Source organism: Mustela putorius, unplaced genomic scaffold (assembly GCF_011764305.1).
Source record: "Mustela putorius furo isolate JIRA1106 unplaced genomic scaffold, ASM1176430v1.1 tig00000196_pilon_pilon_pilon, whole genome shotgun sequence".
NCBI classification, from domain to species: Eukaryota; Metazoa; Chordata; class Mammalia; order Carnivora; family Mustelidae; genus Mustela; species Mustela putorius.
The window spans coordinates 4636743-4658413 of NW_025421310.1; the positions used below are offsets into that span (position 1 = coordinate 4636743).

General features: G+C 44.8%; 1 protein-coding gene across 1 annotated transcript; it reads right to left on the reverse strand.

Annotated features, from left to right (window-relative positions):
- Positions 1-299: 299 nt before the first annotated feature.
- LOC101689217 (NACHT, LRR and PYD domains-containing protein 8) lies at positions 300-20885 on the reverse strand. The gene is made up of 10 exons (XM_013048034.1): positions 20597-20885; positions 18713-18787; positions 15317-16916; positions 11331-11501; positions 9549-9716; positions 8547-8605; positions 8225-8272; positions 5621-5789; positions 3275-3445; positions 300-474 (listed from the first exon to the last, which is right to left on the reverse strand). Exons 1-10 carry the CDS (start codon positions 20883-20885, stop codon positions 300-302), a joined length of 2925 nt encoding a protein of 974 aa, XP_012903488.1.
- Between the last annotated feature and the right edge of the window lie 786 nt (positions 20886-21671).

A 21671-nucleotide genomic window follows, 5' to 3' on the forward strand; every position in this document is an offset into this window, starting at 1 on the left:
GGTAAAGGAACCTGTTCAGAGCCCTATGGCTGATGAGTGGTAATTAATCAGTTAGGACTAGGGTAGAAAGTGAAAGATAGGAAGAATTTAAAATCAAATGGGAGCATCCAGGTCAATTTTCCCATCAGGCAGAAGCAGGAGCTAGGGGTTTGATCAGACACTAAAGGAGACCCTAACCCCAAGGAAATGAGACAAGGGACACTAGCAACTTCTGCACTAGCCTTTTGGGTCCAGAGTCTCCCTCTTTCTGAAGAGCTTTGCTTGGGTGGCTGTTTCTGCGCAGGGAGCCCAGCAGAGACTTACAGAACAACCTTCTTTTCCCCCTTGCGCTGCTGGAAGGCCTCCCGCAGGAGCTCTCTGCCCCTGAGTCCGATGTCATTCTTGCTCACGTCCAGGTATCTGAGGCTCTGGTTGTGCAGGACCATGGAAGCCATAGCCTGGCAGCACACAGCAGTGAGCAGACACTTCTCCAGCCTAGCGGGGGAAGCAGACAGTAGACGAGTCACTGTGCCCCACCTCTGAGAGCTCAGCCCATCCCAACCCTCTAAGCCCCAACTCCAAGAAGTTGAGCCACATTACCTCTTTCCAAAATTGTCACCGTGCATTAATTTTGTCCATTTAAAAAATATTTATTTAGAAGTCCCTGTGTATCAGGCTCTGCCCTGGGTGTTGTTGATGCCACAGTAAAGAAAACATCCCCGGCTTCCCGGAATGCATATGTGATTGGGGGTGGGGCGAGGAGGCAGGTCACCAAATAAATCTATTCGAAGAGCATAGTTGATTTAACTCTTCTAGTGTGCAAGGGGTTCTGGTTCCTCTGTGGACAGGTCCCCCTGTGCTCACGGCTCAGCAGAAGAGGCCGGCCCAGAAAGGAGCCAGGCCACAGGAGCACCGCTTATCAGAAATCCAGAGTGGGCAAAAAAGACAAAGTGGTGTGTAGCTGAGCGAAAGGTACAGAAAGGGGGCACTTGGGGTTCCATTTTTGTTTCTGTTTAAATATTTATTTATTTATTTATTTATTTGTTAGATATATAGAGAGAGCATACAAGCAGGGGGAGAAGCAAGCTTCCCGCTGAGCAGGGAGCCCTATGTGGGACTCGGTCCCGGGACCCTGGGATCATGACCTGGGCCGAAGGCAGACGCTTAACCCATTAAGCCACCCAGGCATCCCGGGTCCCATTTTTGAACACAAAGTACAATCTCCCTCGGAGCAAGGCTATGACAAGCAGTGTAAAGCAGACAGGACAGAGGGACCCCTGGGGGTCCCTACGTCTTTTGTGTGTGCATCCTTGGCTTTCTTTCCAGTGGCCTCCCCCGCCCTGTGAACCTCTGCTAGCTGAGAAGTGACAAGCTGGAAACAGCTGCCCAAGCCAAAAGGGCACGCACCAGCTTCTCATTAGTGAGGAATGGCCTGGACCCTGCCCCCCCAGGGAGGCACCTGCTTTTCCCTCTGCACACCAGGGGAAACATTCCTTAATCTTGATCAGTCACGCAAATCACTTCAACAGAAGGAGGAGGGAGAGTCATTCTAAAGTAATTCTAACCATGAGTAAGACCTGCAGGGGTGTGAGGGCCTTTTTTTTTTTTTTTTTTTTTTTAATGAGGAGAATAAGGCAACAGAAGTCTGGGATCTTCTTGGGGAAAGTGTAGATGGCTTTTCTACAAGACCAGAATCCCACAGAATGAAATCTAGGGGATTTTTAGATCAAGAAGTTTGGGGTGGGGGACGGTCCATGAATTTTATACTCAGCCAAGTCACTGCTCATCAGTGAACACAGATTAAAAAAGTCATCTCACATGATCAAAGGCTTAGAGGACACCACATAAATGCTCATCTGGAAATTTGTTTCCTTCTTGAAAATATACTTCACACAATCTAAGAGAGAAATCAATGTCTAAAACCCAAGATTCAGTTTCTGGAGAAAAGGAATCATGACCTGGGCCGCCTGGCGTCTTGGCTGGTAGCACATGGGACTCTTAATCTCAGGGTTGGGAGTTTGAGCCCTAAGTTGAGTGTAGAGATTACTTAAAATTAAAAAAAAAATCTTGAAAAATATTTTTCTTAGGAGAGAGAGAGCTAGAGAGTGTGTGAGGAAGGGCAGAAGGAGAGGGAGGAGAATCTCCAGCAGGCATCATACTGAGAGCGGAGCCCGACCTGGGGCTCTATCTCACGACCCTGAGATCGTGACCTAAGCCAAAATCAAGAGTCTGGTGCATGACTGACTGAGCCACCTAGGCGTCATAAAAAAAAAAAAAAAAAAATCACGAGTTACAGTGAACACTGAATATCCTTAGACTAGCTAATTATAAAAAAATGAAATCCATTATCAGGACGAACCTAAGAAACTAGAGAGGTAACAGAAAACAATGATTGTGATGATTTAGTCTACAAACCCAGATTACACTAATAGGGAACAGAAAATGTGGGCAGAAAAGAGGCAAAAACCGTTTCATCCACTGATCACCAGAGAAGAGCTGTTTCCAAATCTTTTCCAAATACTTAATGTAACCATGATACGAATTAAAAATAGGATGAATCTTATCAAATTGCTGTCTGGTGTGCATGTGAGCACCGAGACCATTTAGGAGAAGAAGACAAAAAATTATATGTATATGAGAATCCCTAAGTACAAAGGTCGATTTCAGAAGACCAGCCATGTCAGGCATGGGTCCACAGCCAATAAAGACATTTCTGCTGAATGGAAGACCATTTCTTAGAACAAGGGTCCTCTAAGTGCACCATGCATGGGAGCTGCCTGGGCATGAAGGTCAAGGGCTCAGCAGGCTCACCCCCAGAGCTCCACATGACCCAGCAACCCCACCTCCGTGTCCCCATCTAAGGACCTGGAACCAGGGTCTCCAAGAGACACCAGCATCTCATTCCCTACAGCATGACCCAAGGTAGCTACCACACAGAGACGGCCTCCTTGCCCATCAACAGGTGAATGGATAAAGAAAATGTGGTATTTATACACAATGGGATACTATCCAGCCCTAAGAAAGAAGGAAATCCCATTAGATGCACCTGGAGGGCATTGCGCTGAATGAAATAAGCCAGACAGAGAAAATAACAGTGCAATGATTTGCATCTCTAAAAACTCCCCAGGGGAAGAAGTTCCCAGTCTGGGGAATCCCTTTCCCAACCCTGCACTGAGGCTGCCCAGTCCTCCAACTAAATGGAGGAAAAAATCCAGAAATGCAAAAACCCTTTCCCATATTCTGCTCAGAGAATTTTACAGACCATTGTCACAAAAGTGGAGACCGGGTAACTCACTCCAGAATCTGGAGGCCAGACTGGGGTTTCATGAGGGCCTCAAAGAGCAGGATAACGCCATCATCCTTCAGGCTATTAAAACCAAGGTCTAAGCTTTTCAAATTTTTGTTTTTATCCAGAGCGGAGACCAGGTCCGGACAGCAGTCAGAGGTCAGGGCACAGTTTCTCAGGCTGCAAAGAAACACGTGTCAAGAAAACCAACCAAAACACCTTTAGATTTTACTCCTTTCTTTCTTTTTTTTTTTGTATAACAGCATTATCAAGATATTACTAATATCACCAGTATCATTCATCCATTTAGATTGTACAAATCAGCATCTTTTAGTATATTTACAGAGGTGCACATTTGTCACAATTTTAGGACATTTTCATCACCCCAAGAAGGAAAACCCTGTACCCTCTCAATTCCTAATTTCTTCCCCCAGCCTACCCCCCAACCCCAGCAGTCTCTATCTGGTTCTGGATAGTCATCCAAACGAACTGAAATCCAAATCTCAACGAGATCTAAAAAAAATTGCTTATTTCATTTACCATAATTTTTTCCTAAAGATTTTTACTTACTTGTTAGAGAAAGAGAGAGAGCACACAAGCAGGGGGAGCAGTAGGTAGAGGAGGAAGCAGGATCCCTGCTGAGCAGAGCGCCTGATGCGGGGCTCAATCCCAGGATCCTGAGACCATTATCTGAGCTCCCCGGGCACCCTGACCGTAATATATTTGAGATGCATCCATATGTAGCATATTTCAATGCACTGTTCCTCTCTACCGTTGAATCAGTTCCATCACACGGATGCAGCACACACTCTAATCACGCCTCAGCTGATCAACGCTTCGGTTGTTTCCACCTTCTGACTCTCGTAAACATGCCGCTGTGAACATCTGGGCACATTTCAGTGGGAACGTACGTTCCCGTTTCTGCTGTGTACCTCTGCTCTGCTCCGCACCTTGCGGAGGAGTCGCTGACTCCCATGTTGGGTCTACGTTTAACCTTGTGAAGAGCTGCTGGACGGTTTCCAGAAGCCCCGCACTGCTCCCTGCTCTTCTCCGGGAAGCTGAAAGTGTCATGGGCTCAGGGGATATTTCGTGCCACTTTCTCCGTTTCTGGTTTTACGAGCTAGCACATTTCTTTATGGTTTAAGACCGTCTGAGTTTATTTTCTGTTAATAATGGACAAAAGCACCCGACATCAATGTTCTGAGTCCCATTTCAACGAGTATGGGGGGGTTCTCCCCACACTAAGAAACAGTTCCCAGACACTCATAGGATCAGAGAAATTAACTCAATTCTGACACTATGCACAAATCGCCAGATTGCGCAGGCTAAAGGCTTAGTCCTACTGGAAGGTTCTCCCACCTCACTCCCCCCGGACACCGGCCCGAAGCCCAGGCTGCGGTTCCTTCCACTGCAGGTTCCAGCCCCATCCCAGGATGCCAGTCACCAGTCAGGTTCCCACAACCCCTTCTTGGATTTGGTTAATTTGTGGAAGCAGCTCATGGAACCAGGAAAGCCATTTACTCGTCACATTACCATTTTACTGCAAAAGGATGGAACTCAGGAAGAGCAGATGGGAGAGACACGTGGGAGGAGGCATGGGGAGAGGACACAGAGCTTCCGGGTCCTCTCCAGGTGGGCCATTCGCCCAGCATCACACCCAGAAGCTCTCAGACCCCGTCCTTTGGGGCTTCCATGGTGGCTGCATTACACAGGCATGATTAACTAAATCATCCGCTATGGGTGGCTGGTTCCATCTCCAGCCCCTCTCCCCTCCCCAGAGGTCATGGGGAAGGACTTAAAGTTCTAACCCTCTAATCACAAGGCTGGTTCTTAGGACAGCAACACCCCATCCTTAGGTGCTTTCCCAAAGTCATGTCATTAACATAATAAAAGATACTTTCATAGCTCTCACCACATAGCTCTCACCACTCTTTCCAAGGGTTTAGGGAGCTTTGTGCCAGAAACAGGGACAAAGACCAAATACACATTTCTTGTGTTATAAATCACAATATCACATATCCTGACACATAAGGGAAATCATTTAAAGAATTCACGATTGAGGGGTGCCTGGGTGGCTCAGTGGGTTAGCCTCTGCCTTCGGCTCAGGTCATGATCTCAGGGTCCTGGGCTCGAGTCCCACATCAGTCTCTTTGCTTGGCAGGGAGCCTGCTTCTCCCTCTCTCTCTGCCTGCCCCTCTGCCTACTTGTGATCTTGCTCTCTGTCAAATAAACTTAAAAAAATCTTAAAAAAAAAAAAGAATTCATGATCGAGATTATGTGCACACACACAGCCAGTTCCGTCAATCACCCAATTCTACTCCAGGGACCCTCAAGAAGAGGCTATCTGGGACTCACACAAGCCTCTGTAGAGGACACGTAGAACACTGTAGGGCGTTGCAAAGCTCTTTCGTTCCTTCGTCCTTCAGGGTATTTTCTGCCAAGCTCAGATGGGTCAGCATCTCATTACTCTTGAGGGAGGAGGTAAGAGTTTTACAGGTAAGCAGTGCGAGCTCACAGTTCTCCAGTCTGGGGGACAGAAACACACAGACAGAATCCACTTTAATTCATGTGCCCGCCCAGATTTTCTTTGCCCCGCACTGAGAGATGAACACTGCCATCTGGGCTCCCCTTTTCGGTGTGAAAAGCCTCATCACACCTCTGTTACCCACCTCTTAGGGCTAACAAGTCCTGAAGAAGAGGATAGCAGCCTTCCTGTGAGACTAGGGGAGTGGAGGAGACGTGGGTCAGGAGAATGGTTATAGGGATAGGAAGAACGGGAAGGAGACCACTGACAGTTAAAGACTATGTAATGGGTACTGTGGGTGGGCAGTATTCAGACTCACAGACACTGGAGTCTGTGAGAGACAGACTTTTGCAAGCTTTAAAAATCAATGCTCACTAAACAAACAAACAAACAAACATGTATATGCTTTTTAAAAGTTGCTTTATGGACATTGGGGAGGGTATGTGCTTTGGTGAGTGCTGTGAAGTGTGTAAACCTGGTGATTCACAGACCTGTACCCCTGGGGATAAAAATATATGTTTATAAAAAATAAAAAATTAAAAAAAAAATAAAGATGGGCAGGCATTCACTGTAGAGGTCATGGAAACATTTTCATAGTAATGAAGGAAATAGAGGTTAAAACAATGAGATGCTATCTCCTGCTCAGCCGACTGGCAAGGCCAGCAGGGGGAATACAGAGGGGAATGACGGCTGAATGGGGACTGGGAGGTACAGGACAGGGCATCCAGCTGCTGGTGCGACCATAAGCTGGTGCAAAGACGCCAGACATGAGCTGGTGAAATGGAGGAGGGATGTTCTCCGGGACACGGAGACCCCACTGCTGGAGTGTGCATCACAGTGTGTACGCATGGACTGTGTGTGTGCGTGCGTGTGTGCAAACAGCCAAACCTCAGTGGCAGGTAGGACAGAAATCTATACTGTTGCATATTTACACAATTGTTACCATTCCTCTGTGACGGGGAACAAGGTTCTGAAGCAGCTGAGCACAAAAATGTCCGTGGATCAGAAAAAGAACATGTCCTAGCCAAGGCCACTTGTGTGAAATTCAAAGCAATGTGGAACTGTGGTGCTGTGTGTACATGTGGGCAGGGGCCTGGGTGCCTCAGTCAGTTGGGCATCTGCCTTCAGCTCAGATCAGGATCCCAGGCTCCTGGGATCAAGCCCCATGTCGGGCTCTCTGCTTAACAGAGAGTCTGCTTCTCCCTCTCTCTCTGTGTTCTCCCTCTCTCTTTCTCACAAACAAATAAATAAAATCTTAATAAAAAAGAATATACACATGAGGGGCCTGCTCGGCCCAGCTGAAAGAGGCTATCGTGAAGAGCAGGGCCGGGATCAATACAAATGGTGAGGAAGGAAAACTGCTGGAGAGGTTCTAGGTCATAAGCGGGAGGACAGATAAACCAGCCTCTCTGTAGCTCTGTAGTCCAACTAATGCTCTTGTCCCAGAAGCACTCAACTCACCAAACTCATGAACAACTGTCATGACAACAAGAGTTACGATAGCCTCTCTAGTCGGTCCACTGGCAGGCAATACGTCTCAAATGTCTCCAGGCAGATACTTCTTTTTTTAAAAATTATTTTTATTAACATATATTGTATTATTTGCCCCAGGGGTACAGATCTGTGAATCACCAGGTTTACACACTTCACAGCACTCATCATAGCACATACCCTGCCCAATGTCCATAACACCACCGCCCCCTCCCTCCCCCCTCCCCCCAGCAACCCTCAGTTTGTTTTGTGAGATGAAGAGTTTCTTATGGTTTGTCTCCCTCCCGATCCCAACTTGTTTCACTTTTTCCTTCCCTACCCCCCACGAGCCCCCCTGCCCTGCCTCTCAAATTCCTCATATCAGGGAGATCATATGAAAATTCTTTCTCTGATTGACTTATTTCACTCAGCATAATACACTCTAGTTCCAACTATGTCGTTGCTAATGGGAAGAGTTCATGCTTTTTGATAGCTGCATAGTATTCCTGTGTGTGTGTGTGTGTGTGTGTGTGTGTGTGTGTGTGTGTGTACCACATCTTCTTTATCCATTCATCTATTGATGGACATCTAGGTTCTTTCCATAGTTTAGCTATGGTGGACATTGCTGTTATGAACATTGGGGTGCATGTGCCCCTTGGGATCACTACATTTGTATCTTTAGGGTAAATACCCAGTAGTGCAATTGCTGGGTCGTAGGGTAGATCTATTTTCAACGTTTGGAGGAACCTCCATGCTATTTTCCAGAGTAGTTGCACCAGCTTACATTCCCACCAACAGTGGAGGAGGATTCTCCTTTCTCCGCATCCTCGCCAGTATCTGTCATTTCCTGATTTGTTAATTTTAGCCATTCTGACTGGTGTGAGGTGGGATCTCATTTTGGTTTTGATTTGTATTTCCCTGATGCTGAGTGACATGGAGCACTTTTGCATGTGTCTGTTGGCCATCTGGATGTCTTCTTTGCAGAAATGTCTGTTCATGTCCTCTGCCCATTTCTTGATTGGATTATTTGTTCTTTGGGTGTTGAGTTTGCTAAGTTCCTTATAGATTTTGGATACTAGCCCTTGATCTGATATGTTCTTTGCGAATCTCTTCTCCCATTCTGTCAGTTCCCTTTTGGTTTTGTCAGCTGCTTCCTGTGCTGTGCAAAAGCTTTTGATCTTGATGAAGTCCCAGTAGTTCCTTTCTGCCCTTGCTTCCCTGGCCACTGGTGATGTTTCCAGGAAGATGTTGCTCAGGCAGGTACTTCTTAGCATTAGCATTTGTTACTTCCAAGATCCTTGGCAAGATCAATCCAACTTTTAGGGGTAACTGAGCAGTCTTCCAGCCTATGGAGTCCACATAAAAATGCCCAAGCCTGAACTCCTGGGGAAAATGGTACCCACATAGCTGCATATATACCGTCTACTATCCCACATCTTTGTTCTTCATGCAAGAGCAACTCCAGGAAGGATGCTCATCTCCTCCAGCTGGTAAGCATGCATCAAATTCAGCATCTTAGTCACAAAGTATCAAATAATAGACACTTGGGGCCATAACCAACAGGCACGGGCTTACAACTGGGCTCTATCTATGAAACAGGACAAATTTTACATTTCTCTGTCAAACAATCTTCAAGACAAAGAACTGAGATTTCAGTCCCGTGAGATCACAGCTGCCATCTTGTTAAGCGAGATTTCCACCTGACATCGACCTTTACCCGACTACCATGATGAGCCACCTCTGGGTCTAGCCACCTAAGTCTCCATCTCCACTCAGCTCTGACAGGTGTGAAGGACCAGAGTTGGCTGGTGGAAACAAGAGGTTGCCCAAGCTTTATTAGGATGATGGAACACACAGAAAGTCTGGTGAGGATGCTGGTAAGTGTTTACTGACTCTGGAGAAAAAAGCCCTGATGTGCAGGGTTTGCCGATGTCTAGTGTGATGCTCCCACATGATTCACCGACATGGAGTTGTTGAACACACAGTGGGAGCACCCCACTGCACAAACGCAACAACCTCAGGAACACACGCTGGGAGTTGGCTGACTTTGGCTGTTGGCCGACTTTGGCTGTTGGCCAGGTCTCCTGGCCACCTGGTTTTGTACAGCCTGTGAACTAAGAACAATGTGTGTGTGTATCAAGTCATCACATTGTACACCTCAGAAAAAAAAGCCAAATAAAACTAACAACGAGATCAAAAGAAGGATGATAGGAAGATTGCGCATGTAACCCCACCTCGGAAAGAACAGTCTGGGCACCAGGGTCTCGCCAGACCCAAGGCTTGTCTTACCTCAGACACTGCAGATAGCACTGCGGACATTTCAAGGCTGTGCACAGAAACTCCATGGCCTCACGTCTCACTTCCGTGCCTTGTATTTCCAAGTAGCTCAGATACTGGTTTTCAGTCAAAACTTGGATTAAGTCCTCATTCAGCATGGAGGGATGCACACGTCTGAAGCTGGAGAGGGAAGCAGTGCCTGGTTACAATCAGATTTCATCTCCTTACTGAGGTGTGATTGACACATAATAATGTGTAAGCTTAAGCTGCAGGACATGTTGATTGGATCCATTAATATACTGCAAAATGGTGACTGCCTTGGCATTGGGTAACACCGTCATCCTGTCACAAAATTATCATTTCTTCTTCTTTTTTTTTTTTTTTGTGATGAGAATCCTTTGCAGGATACCGTACAATATTGCTGACTGCTGCCACAATGCTGATGATCATATTCCCAGAATTTATTTGACTTCTACCTGGAGCTCTGTACCTTTTGACCAACACCTGCCCATTTGCTCATCAGTTCTAGATTCAATTCATCTAGGAGTACATGAGGGCTTTCCTGTGAGGTCTGCACTGGGTCCTCAGCTTAGTGCGGCCTCCTGGTTGGGTGATCCTTATGTGGGTTACGTACCTTCCAGGCTTCAGCATCAGGGCCACTAGAGAGTGCTTGATGCCTTCTCCTTAAGATGCGGGTGAGAGCTAATGTACATGATACCCATAATTGGCTTTGCACGGGGCTTGGTGTACAGTGCCCACTCAGTATGTGGGTGCTATTAATAGTCGTCATAATAACAGGAGACAAAATTGGTCAAATACTGGCTAGGGACCACGTGATGTCTGGTGGGCTATTTCAAGGAATTCTGATGAGTTATTGGGTTTCTGGATCTTAAAAAGCAGAGAGCGAGAGAGAGCATGGTATAGTGGCTAGGAGAATGGACTCAAGTCAAGATGTGCATGAGATTCTTGTCTCCGGGAAACACACTGGGTTGTTTCCAGGTTGGGGGAGGTGGGTCGGGGCTGGGGTAATTGGGTGACAGGCATGAGGGAGGGCACGTGATGTGATGAGCACTGGGCATTATATGCAAATAACAAATCATTGAATGTTACATCAGAAATTAGTGATGTATTATATGTTGGTTAATTGAATTTAAATTAAAAAAATTTAAAAATCCATATTTTAAGTATGTATCAACAGTATCACCTTGTGCCCCAGTTTGCTCATCTGTGAAATGGGGAAAACAACTCCATTTGTATGTCCTTTTTGGAAAAATGATCTCATTAATGGGTGGAACCTCAAAAAGCAAACAAACCCAAAACTCAGAAAAAGAGATCAGGGTTATTGTTGGTGGTGGTGGTGTCAGAGGCAGGAGGTTGAGGAATTGGGTGAGGGCGGTCAAAGGGTACAAGCTCGTAGGTACCAGATGCAAAAACACTGGGAATGTGCTGTAGGGCCTGAGGACTGCCGTCAGCATGGCTGGGCGGTGTATTTAAGAGTTGCCAAGAGAGAAGATCCTTCTCACCAAAAGGATCTTTGGCCGCTCTAGGAGGTGATGAATATTAACTTACGAAGGTGATCAATTTGCAATACATGCACGTCAAGACATTATGCTGCACAGCTGAACACTTCCTCAATGTTGTGCATCTGTTCTGCCTCTGTAAGACTGGAAGGGGAAAACAGTACACACGGATGCTTTCTGCAAGTCTAGGTGAGCAGAGAGGGGGTAGAAAAACCAGATGGGGAACAGACTCTTTTGGTGGAATTCCTTCCAGCCAAGGTCTGTTTGTACGCACATGAGTTTTTGCAGTTTACACCCAGGATGTCTCAGAGCCGCAGAAAGAACCTTCACTGACTCAGCCTCCAAAGAAGTGTTGGTCAAAGTCAGGACTTCCAAATTCTCATGTGTCCTAAACACGGAGCAGAATTCTTGCCACCAGAGAAAACACTGGTCACTGCTTTCTGGTCTATGTGCAAGGGAAGAAAGAGAACATAAATTATTGTGAGAGGTGAAACTTGAGAAAATCTACTTGTAAACCCAGGGCTGATGTTCCCAGCCCTGGTTGTGATCACAGAGTCTTTCCAATTCCAGTAAGTCTCTCTCATTAAAAAAAAATGCCCAGGAATACCACTGCAAGAGTTCTCATTTTATTCCAGGAAGACTTGTGGTCTTAAATAAGAATATCTAGATTTCCCCATGACTTAGGAAGAAAGAGAGTTGTTTTAATCTCTTAGGATTTCTATGGGGGCAGAGATTGAATTATAGCTTTATCTTATAGTCTTATTCTTTGCTTATAAAATTATTAAAAAAGAAAAAAGTCTATGTAGGAACAGAATAAGGGAAAAATTAATTTCTTTTGGCATGGTGAGCGCAGGAAAGGAAAATCCACGGCTAGACCAATATGAGATGTAGCTGGACTCTGGAAGAACCTGCTAATTTTCCCCTTCATTTTCCCCTGTGCAGTCTTTTCAGAGAGACTGGCCAAGAGACTCTGTGAGGATTTTTCTTTCATGCTGTTTGTATTAGATAGTTGCAAATGAGGGGGGAACTGCTTTAATAGTCTCCAGTGCACCCAGAAGACTGTAGGACACCTCACTGAAGAAGGTATACACACACATTAAAATAGTTCTAAGATGTATTAGATGAAAAAAGAAAATTTCAGAAAACTTCTTACACTAGCATGTCATCTTCGTTCAGAACGAAATCCCATAAAATAAAACCATGTGCCTTTCCCACCCATTTTAAATGCAAACACATAAAAGCAATACAAATTATTTTGCACATACTTTAACAATTTTTATAATTATGGAAAGATAATTTTTAAGTAAAATCAATAAAATTGATATTAAAAAAATACGAACTCCATGTATGGGGGTGAGGAAGTGGATACAAGTGGTCAAAGGTATATCAGTTATAAGATAGGTTATAAGATGAATATATTCTAGGGGGTGACTATCAGCTGGGACTATCAGGGATGATACCATATTGTGTATTTGAAAGTCATTTGAGAATAAAAGTTCTCATCAGACACACACACACACACACACATTGTAAGTAGGTGAGGAGATGGATATATTAAGTAACCTTATTGTGGTAATCCTTTTGCGATGTGTACATATAGAAAATCACTATGTTGTATGCATAAACGTACACAAGGCTATATGTCAATCACAGCTCCAAAAAGCTGGGGTAAGTATACGAACCCTCTTCAAGAACTGTCCCAAAAGTTATCAACAGATGACCAACATGAAGGAAATTTCTCACCTTTTTTTAAAAAAGATTTATTTGACAGAGAGATCACAAGTAGGCAGAAAAGCAGGCAGAGACAGAGGAGGAAGCAGGCTCCCCGCCGAGCAGAGAGCCCAATGTGGGGCTCAATCCCAGGACCCTGGGATCATGACCTGAGCCGAAGGCAGAGGCTTAACCCACTGAGCCACCCAGGTACCCCAATTTCTCACCTTTTAAGAGTTCCGCCAATGTTAGGTTTTAAAATTATTCAGACATATCTCAAGACATTATGGTTAGACTTTGGAGGTCTTTGTTGGGAAGACCAACCATGTGCAACAGGGAGCTGTGGAGCTGCTCATGGACGTGGTGAGAAGACACAGAGTAGTCTTTCCCATGTGATCATCCCATGCAAGAGACCCTAAGGCTCCCTGGAGAGCCACTGGGGGCTATCTGTGATAGAAAGTTAATGTGATGTGATGTGTACACTCTGTGATTGGGCAATTCCTTTTCTAAAAATATACCCTATGGGGCACCTGAGTGGCTCAGTGGGTTAAAGCCTCTGCCTTCGACTCGGGTCATGATCCCAGGGTCCTGGGATTGAGCCCCACATTGGGTTCTCTGCTTGGTAGCGAGCCTGCTTCCCTTTCTCTCTTTCTGCCTGCCTCTCTGCCTACTTGTGATCTCTGTCAAATAAATAAATAAAATCTTTAAAAAAATATATACCCTAGCACAGGGGTCGGAAAACTTCTTCTGTAAGTGCCAGCAAATATATTAGGCTTTCATAGCCCAAGCGATTTGTGGAAGCCTCTCAACTCTGGCATAGCCATGTGGTGGCAGTTGGAACAGATGTCATAGGCAAGCATGGCTGACATCCAATTAAGATTTATTTATAAAAACGACCAGGCTTAATTTGCTTACCTCTGCTTACCGGGCACTCACATGTGCCTGATGAAGATGGGGCACCGTTTGACGTGACAACGAAGAGAGCAGAACCTAGATGTCCCCTAACTTCAGAAGAGGTCCATTTGATTTATCTAGCCATGTATCAGACTATTAGAGGATATTTAAAAAGAATCTGACAACAACCCATCAACACACTTACGTTATGCTGGCTTTCATGGAAAAAACCACGTGTCTGGAAGAGACTACGGCTTCTTTACATAGAGCAACTAGGGAATGAGAGAAGCACTCTAATTTTGCAGCAAAAAGGATTGTGCTCCCTCCTGTGACTCCAATCCCCAGCCTAAGTCTAGTTTTCTGGCTTTTCATCATAGCCATCAGAGGTCCAATTTCAGTTTAAGTCTTAGCTTCAACCGGCTGTGTGACCTTGGACAAGTTACAAATCTACCTGACCTCCATTACTTCATGGTGCCCATTGGCAACGTTAAAAGGAATAATTCACATAAAGTAAAAATACCTGGCACTGTGTCTGGTATAGAGCAATGGCTAAAAAAAATATGAACCAGTATGAGAACTGTACGAAAAAATGAGTGGTCAGTACAAACTGTCACTTTTTAAGAAAAAATAAATTCACTATACTTGTTTAAATATAGATCTTCTGTGAGAGTTTCAGTGGAATGGTGGGAATAAAAATCACATTAGTAATTGTATCTTGTTTTTATTGGTAGGAGCTAAAGGCTGGGACAGGCTTGGTGTATCATGCATATCATGCATGCACTTAACCTTCAAAAAACCTTGTACCATTTTTTTTACCTTTTTTAAAATTAATTAATTTATTTTCAGAAAAACGGTATTCATTATTTTTTCACCTTGCACCATTTTTAAAAAATCATTTACTCATGAAGAAACAGCGACCCAGAAAAGTTAAGTGAACTTGTCCACAGACGCACAGTTGGTTCTGGGAGGAAATGGAGAACTCAAACTCTTGCCCAGGAAGCCAGGACACCCACTCCAAATCACAGCGGGGAGTAGGGAAAAAACAGTGACTAGAAATGGTGTTTTCAAGGTGTTTGGTAGGAAAATAAGAAGGGAGATGTGACAGTTCCCTGATGAGGACAAGTGGTTTTCAGTTCTTTTTTCACCATCTAAAGATGGAAGTGATGTTTTTGCATTGAAAGGAAATCTCCCTTGGAGCTGCACTGCCTGATACAGCAGCCACTAGCTACATGCGACTGCACATATTTAAATTAATTGAAGTTAAATAAGATTTGAAATGCACTGCCTCAGTCCCAAGAGCCGTAGTCCAAGTGTTCCTGGTGTCACATAGCTCGTGGATTTCCACCGTGATAGAAAGTCCCATTGGACAGCACTTCCCTAGGAACTGGCAAGGTGGTGATATGCAGAAGTGGGGATGACAGGTGTAATAAGGTCCCCACATATAAGGGAGGGGAGGGCAGGCAGGATAGAGATAAGGAAAGTGAACAAATCATCTTGCTTCCAGGATTCTCCCAGTTTTAGCACGGAAATCTGCATCCTAGCAGCACCGTGTGTGAGGAACGACCTCAGGACAGCTGGTCGCCCTGAATGCCTGGGGAATGGTAGGCAAGATCCCTGGGAAACACAAGTTGCCAAAGGAGAGATGAGAGCACTCACTCAGCAGAATGGAGGGGATCCACGCTGAGTGTGCCCACGTGGGGGATAGTCAGGGTCATAGTCAGTTCTAGAGCCCGCAGACGTTGACAGTACTTAAGACAAAAGGCAGACACTTGCATGTCTTTCTTCTTGCTGATGATCAAAGTAGCATTCTGACAATCGCTTAGGGTCTGACGCACAAATGCCTCCTCCTGGATCTCATGCAGACAGTAGAACAGCTGCGGGACACCGTGGTGCAGTGTGGGTGGGCTACATTCATGCAACAGGGCTGCCACTTTCAGCAACTTCTTCTTGTTGCCCAGGGACAGCTTGCATCCAAATGACTTCTCTGCAGCTGAAGCGCACTTTTCATTTAAAAGGCCAAATAAGAAGAGCCCCATCTGAGCAAGGTAGTTTTTCTTTCTTCCGGGATATGCTATCAGGCGTATGATCTGAACACGGTCCAACACCCGGAAATTTCTGAGTCGTTGGGGGAAGCACAGAACGTACAAGAAGGCAGCAAAAAACTCCTGGAAGCTTAGAATGGCAAATGCGTAGCGGTCTCCATCACCTGCCACCCTTTGAAAAATATTCATATGGAGAAAAGTAGCAACAGCGGTCTCATCCAGCTTGGCCTGCTCAAGGTCTTTCGTGTCAAACACCCATCTCATGTTCCACATGCCCTCTGCGGCCAAATAACACAGACCTGCCAGTCGTGTCTGATGAGTGTTTCTGGGAGGGCTTCCAGGCTTGGTGGCAAAGAAGCCAGACAGATACTGGACAAAAACAGCTGTGGCATTTGGATATGCCTGTGCAAGGTCTGCTCCTCTCTGCATCTGCTGTCTCAGACAGGAACACACCATCCAGCAAACTGCAGGGACCTGACACATGGAGAAGAGAACTGTGTTTCCCGTGACAAACCTCAAGGCTTCATCAGCATCCCTCTTGTTTCCAAAATATGTCCTGAAGTACTTGGCTCTCTCTGCCATACTAAACCCCGTGAGTGTTATGAAAGAGGGGTGTTTCAGGAAGGGCTTGAGCTTCCTCCAAGATGTGAACCTGAAGGTGATCAGTAAGGTGGCTTCAGGAAGCATTCTTTTGCTCAGCAGACTAGCCAGGAGGACAGGCCCGGGCAATTTCTGGATCCAGTCATCACTCAGGTCAGCTGGTCTATCCGTGAGGGTCAGTGACACTTCCTCAAAGCCATCAAAGAGGAGCAGAAGTTGGTCTGGTTTGGACATAATCTTGGACATGAGAGACCGTGACCCAGGCCACTTATGGGCAATCAGCTCTGCGAAGCTCTGCTCATCCACCTGAGCCATTTCCTGGCAATGGAAGTAGAAAGCACACCGGAACTTGTGGCAGTAGAACTTGTTTTCTGCCCACTCCAGCATCACCTTTTTGGCCAAACTTGTTTTTCCAACCCCGGCGACTCCCTGTAGGACCACAGTCTTGGGCTGTTTGGCTTGAGGTCTTTTGGGAAGAAAAAGGCATGGTAAGAACCTCTCGTGTCTCTCTATGTCTTGGTAGAAGAAGTCTGCATGGCTCCCAGACCAGGTGGTCATCGTCCGCATCATGGAATACTCATTCGTCACGTGCACTTTGTACTCCTGTATTTTATCTAGATTAGCAGGGTGGGAGAGAGACAGAGTACAGGGTCAGAGTTGTGTATGAGAACCAATTGAATGAGAAGAAAGCTAACCTTGACATCTACATCAAGCCCCATAACACACCTGCACACACCATGCTCTTTTCCTGACAGCCCTGCACCAATAAAGAAGCCATGAGTAATCCAAAAAGTCAACTCGTAGTGGCTTAAACGGAGAAGGACTGCTTTTTCCTTAAGAAATAGGGGGATCTGTGTGTAAAGCTGTTGAAATGGGCGGGGTGGTTCTGTAGCTTCAGGGCCAAGTAACACCACATTTCTGTAAGTACGTCCTCTGCACCTCTTGCCTCATGATGAGGGGATTGCTATTGTAATTATGTCATCATTATGTTGTGAGTTATATTTGCACTCAAAGCAGAAATCGTGGGGAGAAGGGACATGTTCGCAGCTCATGTATACTTCCATCGGTACAAACGGAAACACTCAGGAGGCTTCTACTTGTATCGCATGGCCTAGAGCCATCAGATGGATAACCCCAACTTTAAGGAAACCTGGAGAAAAAGTATTTCCCTTAGGGATGGGTCCACTTTATCCCTAAATAAATTGGATTCTGTCAACACATGAGATGTGGGGTAGGGAGTTAATAGGATCTGTCACAGCCTTTATCTCAACCTGTGATTCTCTCTCCCCTCCTATCAACAGGAAACTTTACAAATTATACATGATGTCTGACTCTGACTTCCTTCCCTCCACCTCCAGCTGACAGATAGGAGGAAGCTTACTGCAAGTTCAGGTCTACTTACTTATTGGGTTTATGAGGGTAAGCAAATCACAGAAGCTCTAAGCCTCAAGCCTGCCATCTCCAAAATAAGAAGACTTCACAACTCTGGCTCAGACTGTGGTGTCAGAACCATCATCCCTCTAGTGATTGTTGAATGGCTAGACTGGGGATCCCATACCCAACTTTCCATGTGCTTTCCTAACAGATTAGAGTGTTGCCCTGGGGCCCTCAGTTCCTTTTGACCTCATCTGTTCATACAACCTGACTGGGAAGTGCAAACTTGATTTACATGAACATAATTCTTTCTAGAATCCAACTTTTGATGCTTCAGGATGGTAGAGTGGAGAAGAGGAGGGTTTAAGGTATTTGCTGTATTTTTTTAATTTATTTTTATTTATTTATTTATTTATTTACTTACTTACTTATTTATTTTTTGCCTACCAACCGTTCCCATCTGGCAATAGCACTCCAGTGGTTCTTTGGAAAACCACCCCTTGACACTCTTGGTCTGTTCTGTTGGGCTGTGGGTGGCTCTACCACCAAGCTCTCTCTGAAGTATGTGGGCCAGTCTTAACCAACCAGGGCGCTTCATCATTTCATTCATTGTTGAGCTCATGACCTCAGTTCATTCAGCTGAATCAGTTCAGGGATGAATGCTTGGAGAAATGAGAAAATATTCCTCTTTCTGCCAATGGTGGTAAGCAGGCACAATGTATGGGTGAGGTAGCTGTGGCCAAGATGGCCACTGTAGTAGGAGGGACCACTCAAGGCTGAGTCCCACGGAAAAAGAGGGAGCCAGGAGAAAGACAGAAGTGATGTCTCCTTAACATCGTTCGATGCCTCTCGCTGGGCTAGTGGCTGGACTTCTGAGTTAAGTGTGTCTGTAACTACTCTTTTTTTCTTAAAATTCTGATTCATTGAACAGACACTGACATACTAATTTACTATCAGTCTCTCCCCAGGAAAGGAGCTTCTTACCCCAACCCAAAGCCCATTTTCCTCCAGGCTTTGTCAAAATGCCAGCACATACCAGATTCTCCTTCCTCCAAATTCACTGGCATTTCTCTTGGGTTCAAGTCCTTGAGCTCCAGGTTGGGTAGAATGTCTGGAACAGACAAGAAAGGAGACTGTCACACTGGAATGACTGACAAGATAGGGAAAGCCACATGGAAGCAACAGGCCCTTTCAGGTTAGGATCCCAGAGTCCCATTCTCTCACCACCTTAGTCCAGGGTGAAGAAAATGGCCTAGGCTCCACCATGATGCTAGGAAGTAAGAAAATGGTGCTGTTTTAGGATGTACTGAAAAAGTATTCAATAACATAAACCGATAGGTCATCCAAACACAGAGGGAGTGATATACACAAACATACATGCATATGTGTGTATGACATACATGCACACTTTAAAATCTATGAGTGTGCTCATATATGTGTGCATGTGTCTGTGTATGTACATATTTAGATGTATATAAAAATAATCATATGTGTACACACATACATAGTCACTAACTCCTCTTACTTGGGCTATTTAAGTTCTATAAAATTACTGTGAATATTCAAATAACCAATACTGCACCCCCATGAATACAGGGTTAGATTCCTGTAGCCTCTGCTTACAACATTTCGGCTCTTCAATGGATAACCATGGTCTACGTGTGTTTTTGTTCAAAGAAATCTTATTCAATATGTATTATTGATTCATGAACATCCCTTCACCACCACACTTGGGGGACAGGTTAAACACCAATGAGATACACAGAAACATAAATAAGTGACACCAAATAGACTGTGGAAAGGACACTTATTTACAGGATGAGGGCACAGGTCAGAAGGCAGAGCACTGCTTTATTCAGCTGCAGCTGGGACCATCAGTGTCCAATTTTTCTCCAACCTACATGTCCATAAATGACTATAAAAGTGCCACAATGACTGATTTTGGAGTTAAAATAAGTTTCAGTGAATAGGCAAATGCACAAACATGGAATCCATCAATAATGAAGATAGTGTATATACACATACCAGATAAGCAGTATCTGGTTAAGTTTTTTAAAACTATGTTAATGTGATGGTCTTTGGGTTTGGGGATCAGTCATCATCATACTCCACTATTTGCCTTCTTGTTCAGGTGGCCAGTATGGGTACTCAGTAAAGTATTTAATTCTTTAATACTCAAACCCTTTCCCATTTTTTAAAAAGATTTTGTTTATTGTGGCCATGGCAGCCATGGCCATAATAGCCAAATGTAGAAGGAACAGAGATGCCCTTCAACAGACAAATGGATAAAGAAGATGTGGTGCATATATAAAATGGAATATTATTCAGCCACCAGAAAGGAAGAATACCCATCATTTGCATCAACATGGAGGGACTGGAGGGGATTACACTGAGTGAAGTAAGTCAAGCCGAGAAAGACAATTATCATATGGTTTCACTCAGGTGTGCAACATAAAGAATAGTGCAGAGGATCATAGGGAAGGGAGGGAAAGGGATGGGAAGAAATCAGAGAGGGAGACTCTGGGAAACAAACTGAGGGTTTCAGAGGGGAGGGGAATGGGGGGAGGGGGTAAGAGAGTGATGGGCATGTGTTGTGATGAGCACTGGGTGTTATATGTAACTAATAAATCATTGAACTATATCAAAAACTAATGATGTACTATACAGTGTCTAAATAAACATAATAAAAAAATTTTAAAAGATTTTATTTATTTATTTGCTAGAGAGAGAGTGAGAGAGAATACAAGCAAGGGGAGTGGCAGGCAGAAAGAGAAGCAGGCTCCCTGCTGAGCAAGGAGCCCAATGTGGGACTCGATTCCAGGACCCTGGGATCATGACCTGAGCCGAAGGCAGCTGCTTAACTGACTGAGCCACCCAGGTATCCCCCCAGCCCCGTTTTGTATACCAGATTACCACTCACAATTTAGCTCCATCTGTACCCGAAGACACAATTCTGTCTGGTTCATCTTGGCAAATATGTCATGAGTCACATCCCAAGCTAGTCGTCCAGGGAAGAACTCCACCAAGAGATGAACCATCTCTCCCCATCTGGCTGTCTTCACCTGGTCCCAGGTGATCTGGACTGATCCAGGCCTGGGGTTCTCATCCACTAAAAGCTGCTTGAATGTTTGCAGCCCCTCCTTGCTTAAATAAGCCATGTACAGCATGACTCCATTTTCAAAAGGAGAGTTGGAGGAGGCAGAGGACATCAAGGATGAGATTAAATAACAAGGAGAAGGAGTGCTAGAAGAGGAAGAGGAAGAACAGGGGGAAAACTGAGAGGAAGAACTGGAGGAAGAGCAGATAAAAGGGACAGACTTCAGATTCACATCACTCATCTCCACTCAAGACGTAGAACCTTTGTGCCAGTGATGACGACAATCAGTCGGAAGAGACAACAGACAAGACCTGTGGAGACATGAAAATATAAATAAATGAAAACCCACTCAAGAAGATAGATTTATCTAATCCATATCTGGTAGAGTATACAATGCACCAGATATTCTCTTTAGCTCCTTTCCCCCTCAAGGTTCTTTGCTTGTGGAAAAACCTAAGGACCTGTCCAGTATTCAGGCTTAGGGTTTGGACTTAAATCCATTCTGTAGCTTTTATTCTTGATGTCATGTATTAGCAAGGTAAGTGGCCAAATCACAGCACCTCTCTGCTTCTTTTTTGATCTTTGATCCTGGACCAGAACATACCTGTTGATGGGAGTGTGAGGATTCTGAAAGAGACAAATCTATAGGTACACTTGGAGCTGTGCCAGGCACATAATAGCTAACAATTATTTGGGGCTTACATGTATGCCACAGTTACTTTATTTTATTATTATTATTTTATTATTATGTTACATTAGTCACCATAAGTACGTCATTAATTTTTGATGCAGTGTTCCAAGATTCATTGTTTGCGTATAATACCCAGTGCTCCATGCAAAACTAATATCCTCCCTAATACCTACTACTGGGCCAACCCCATCCCTTCACCAACTGCCT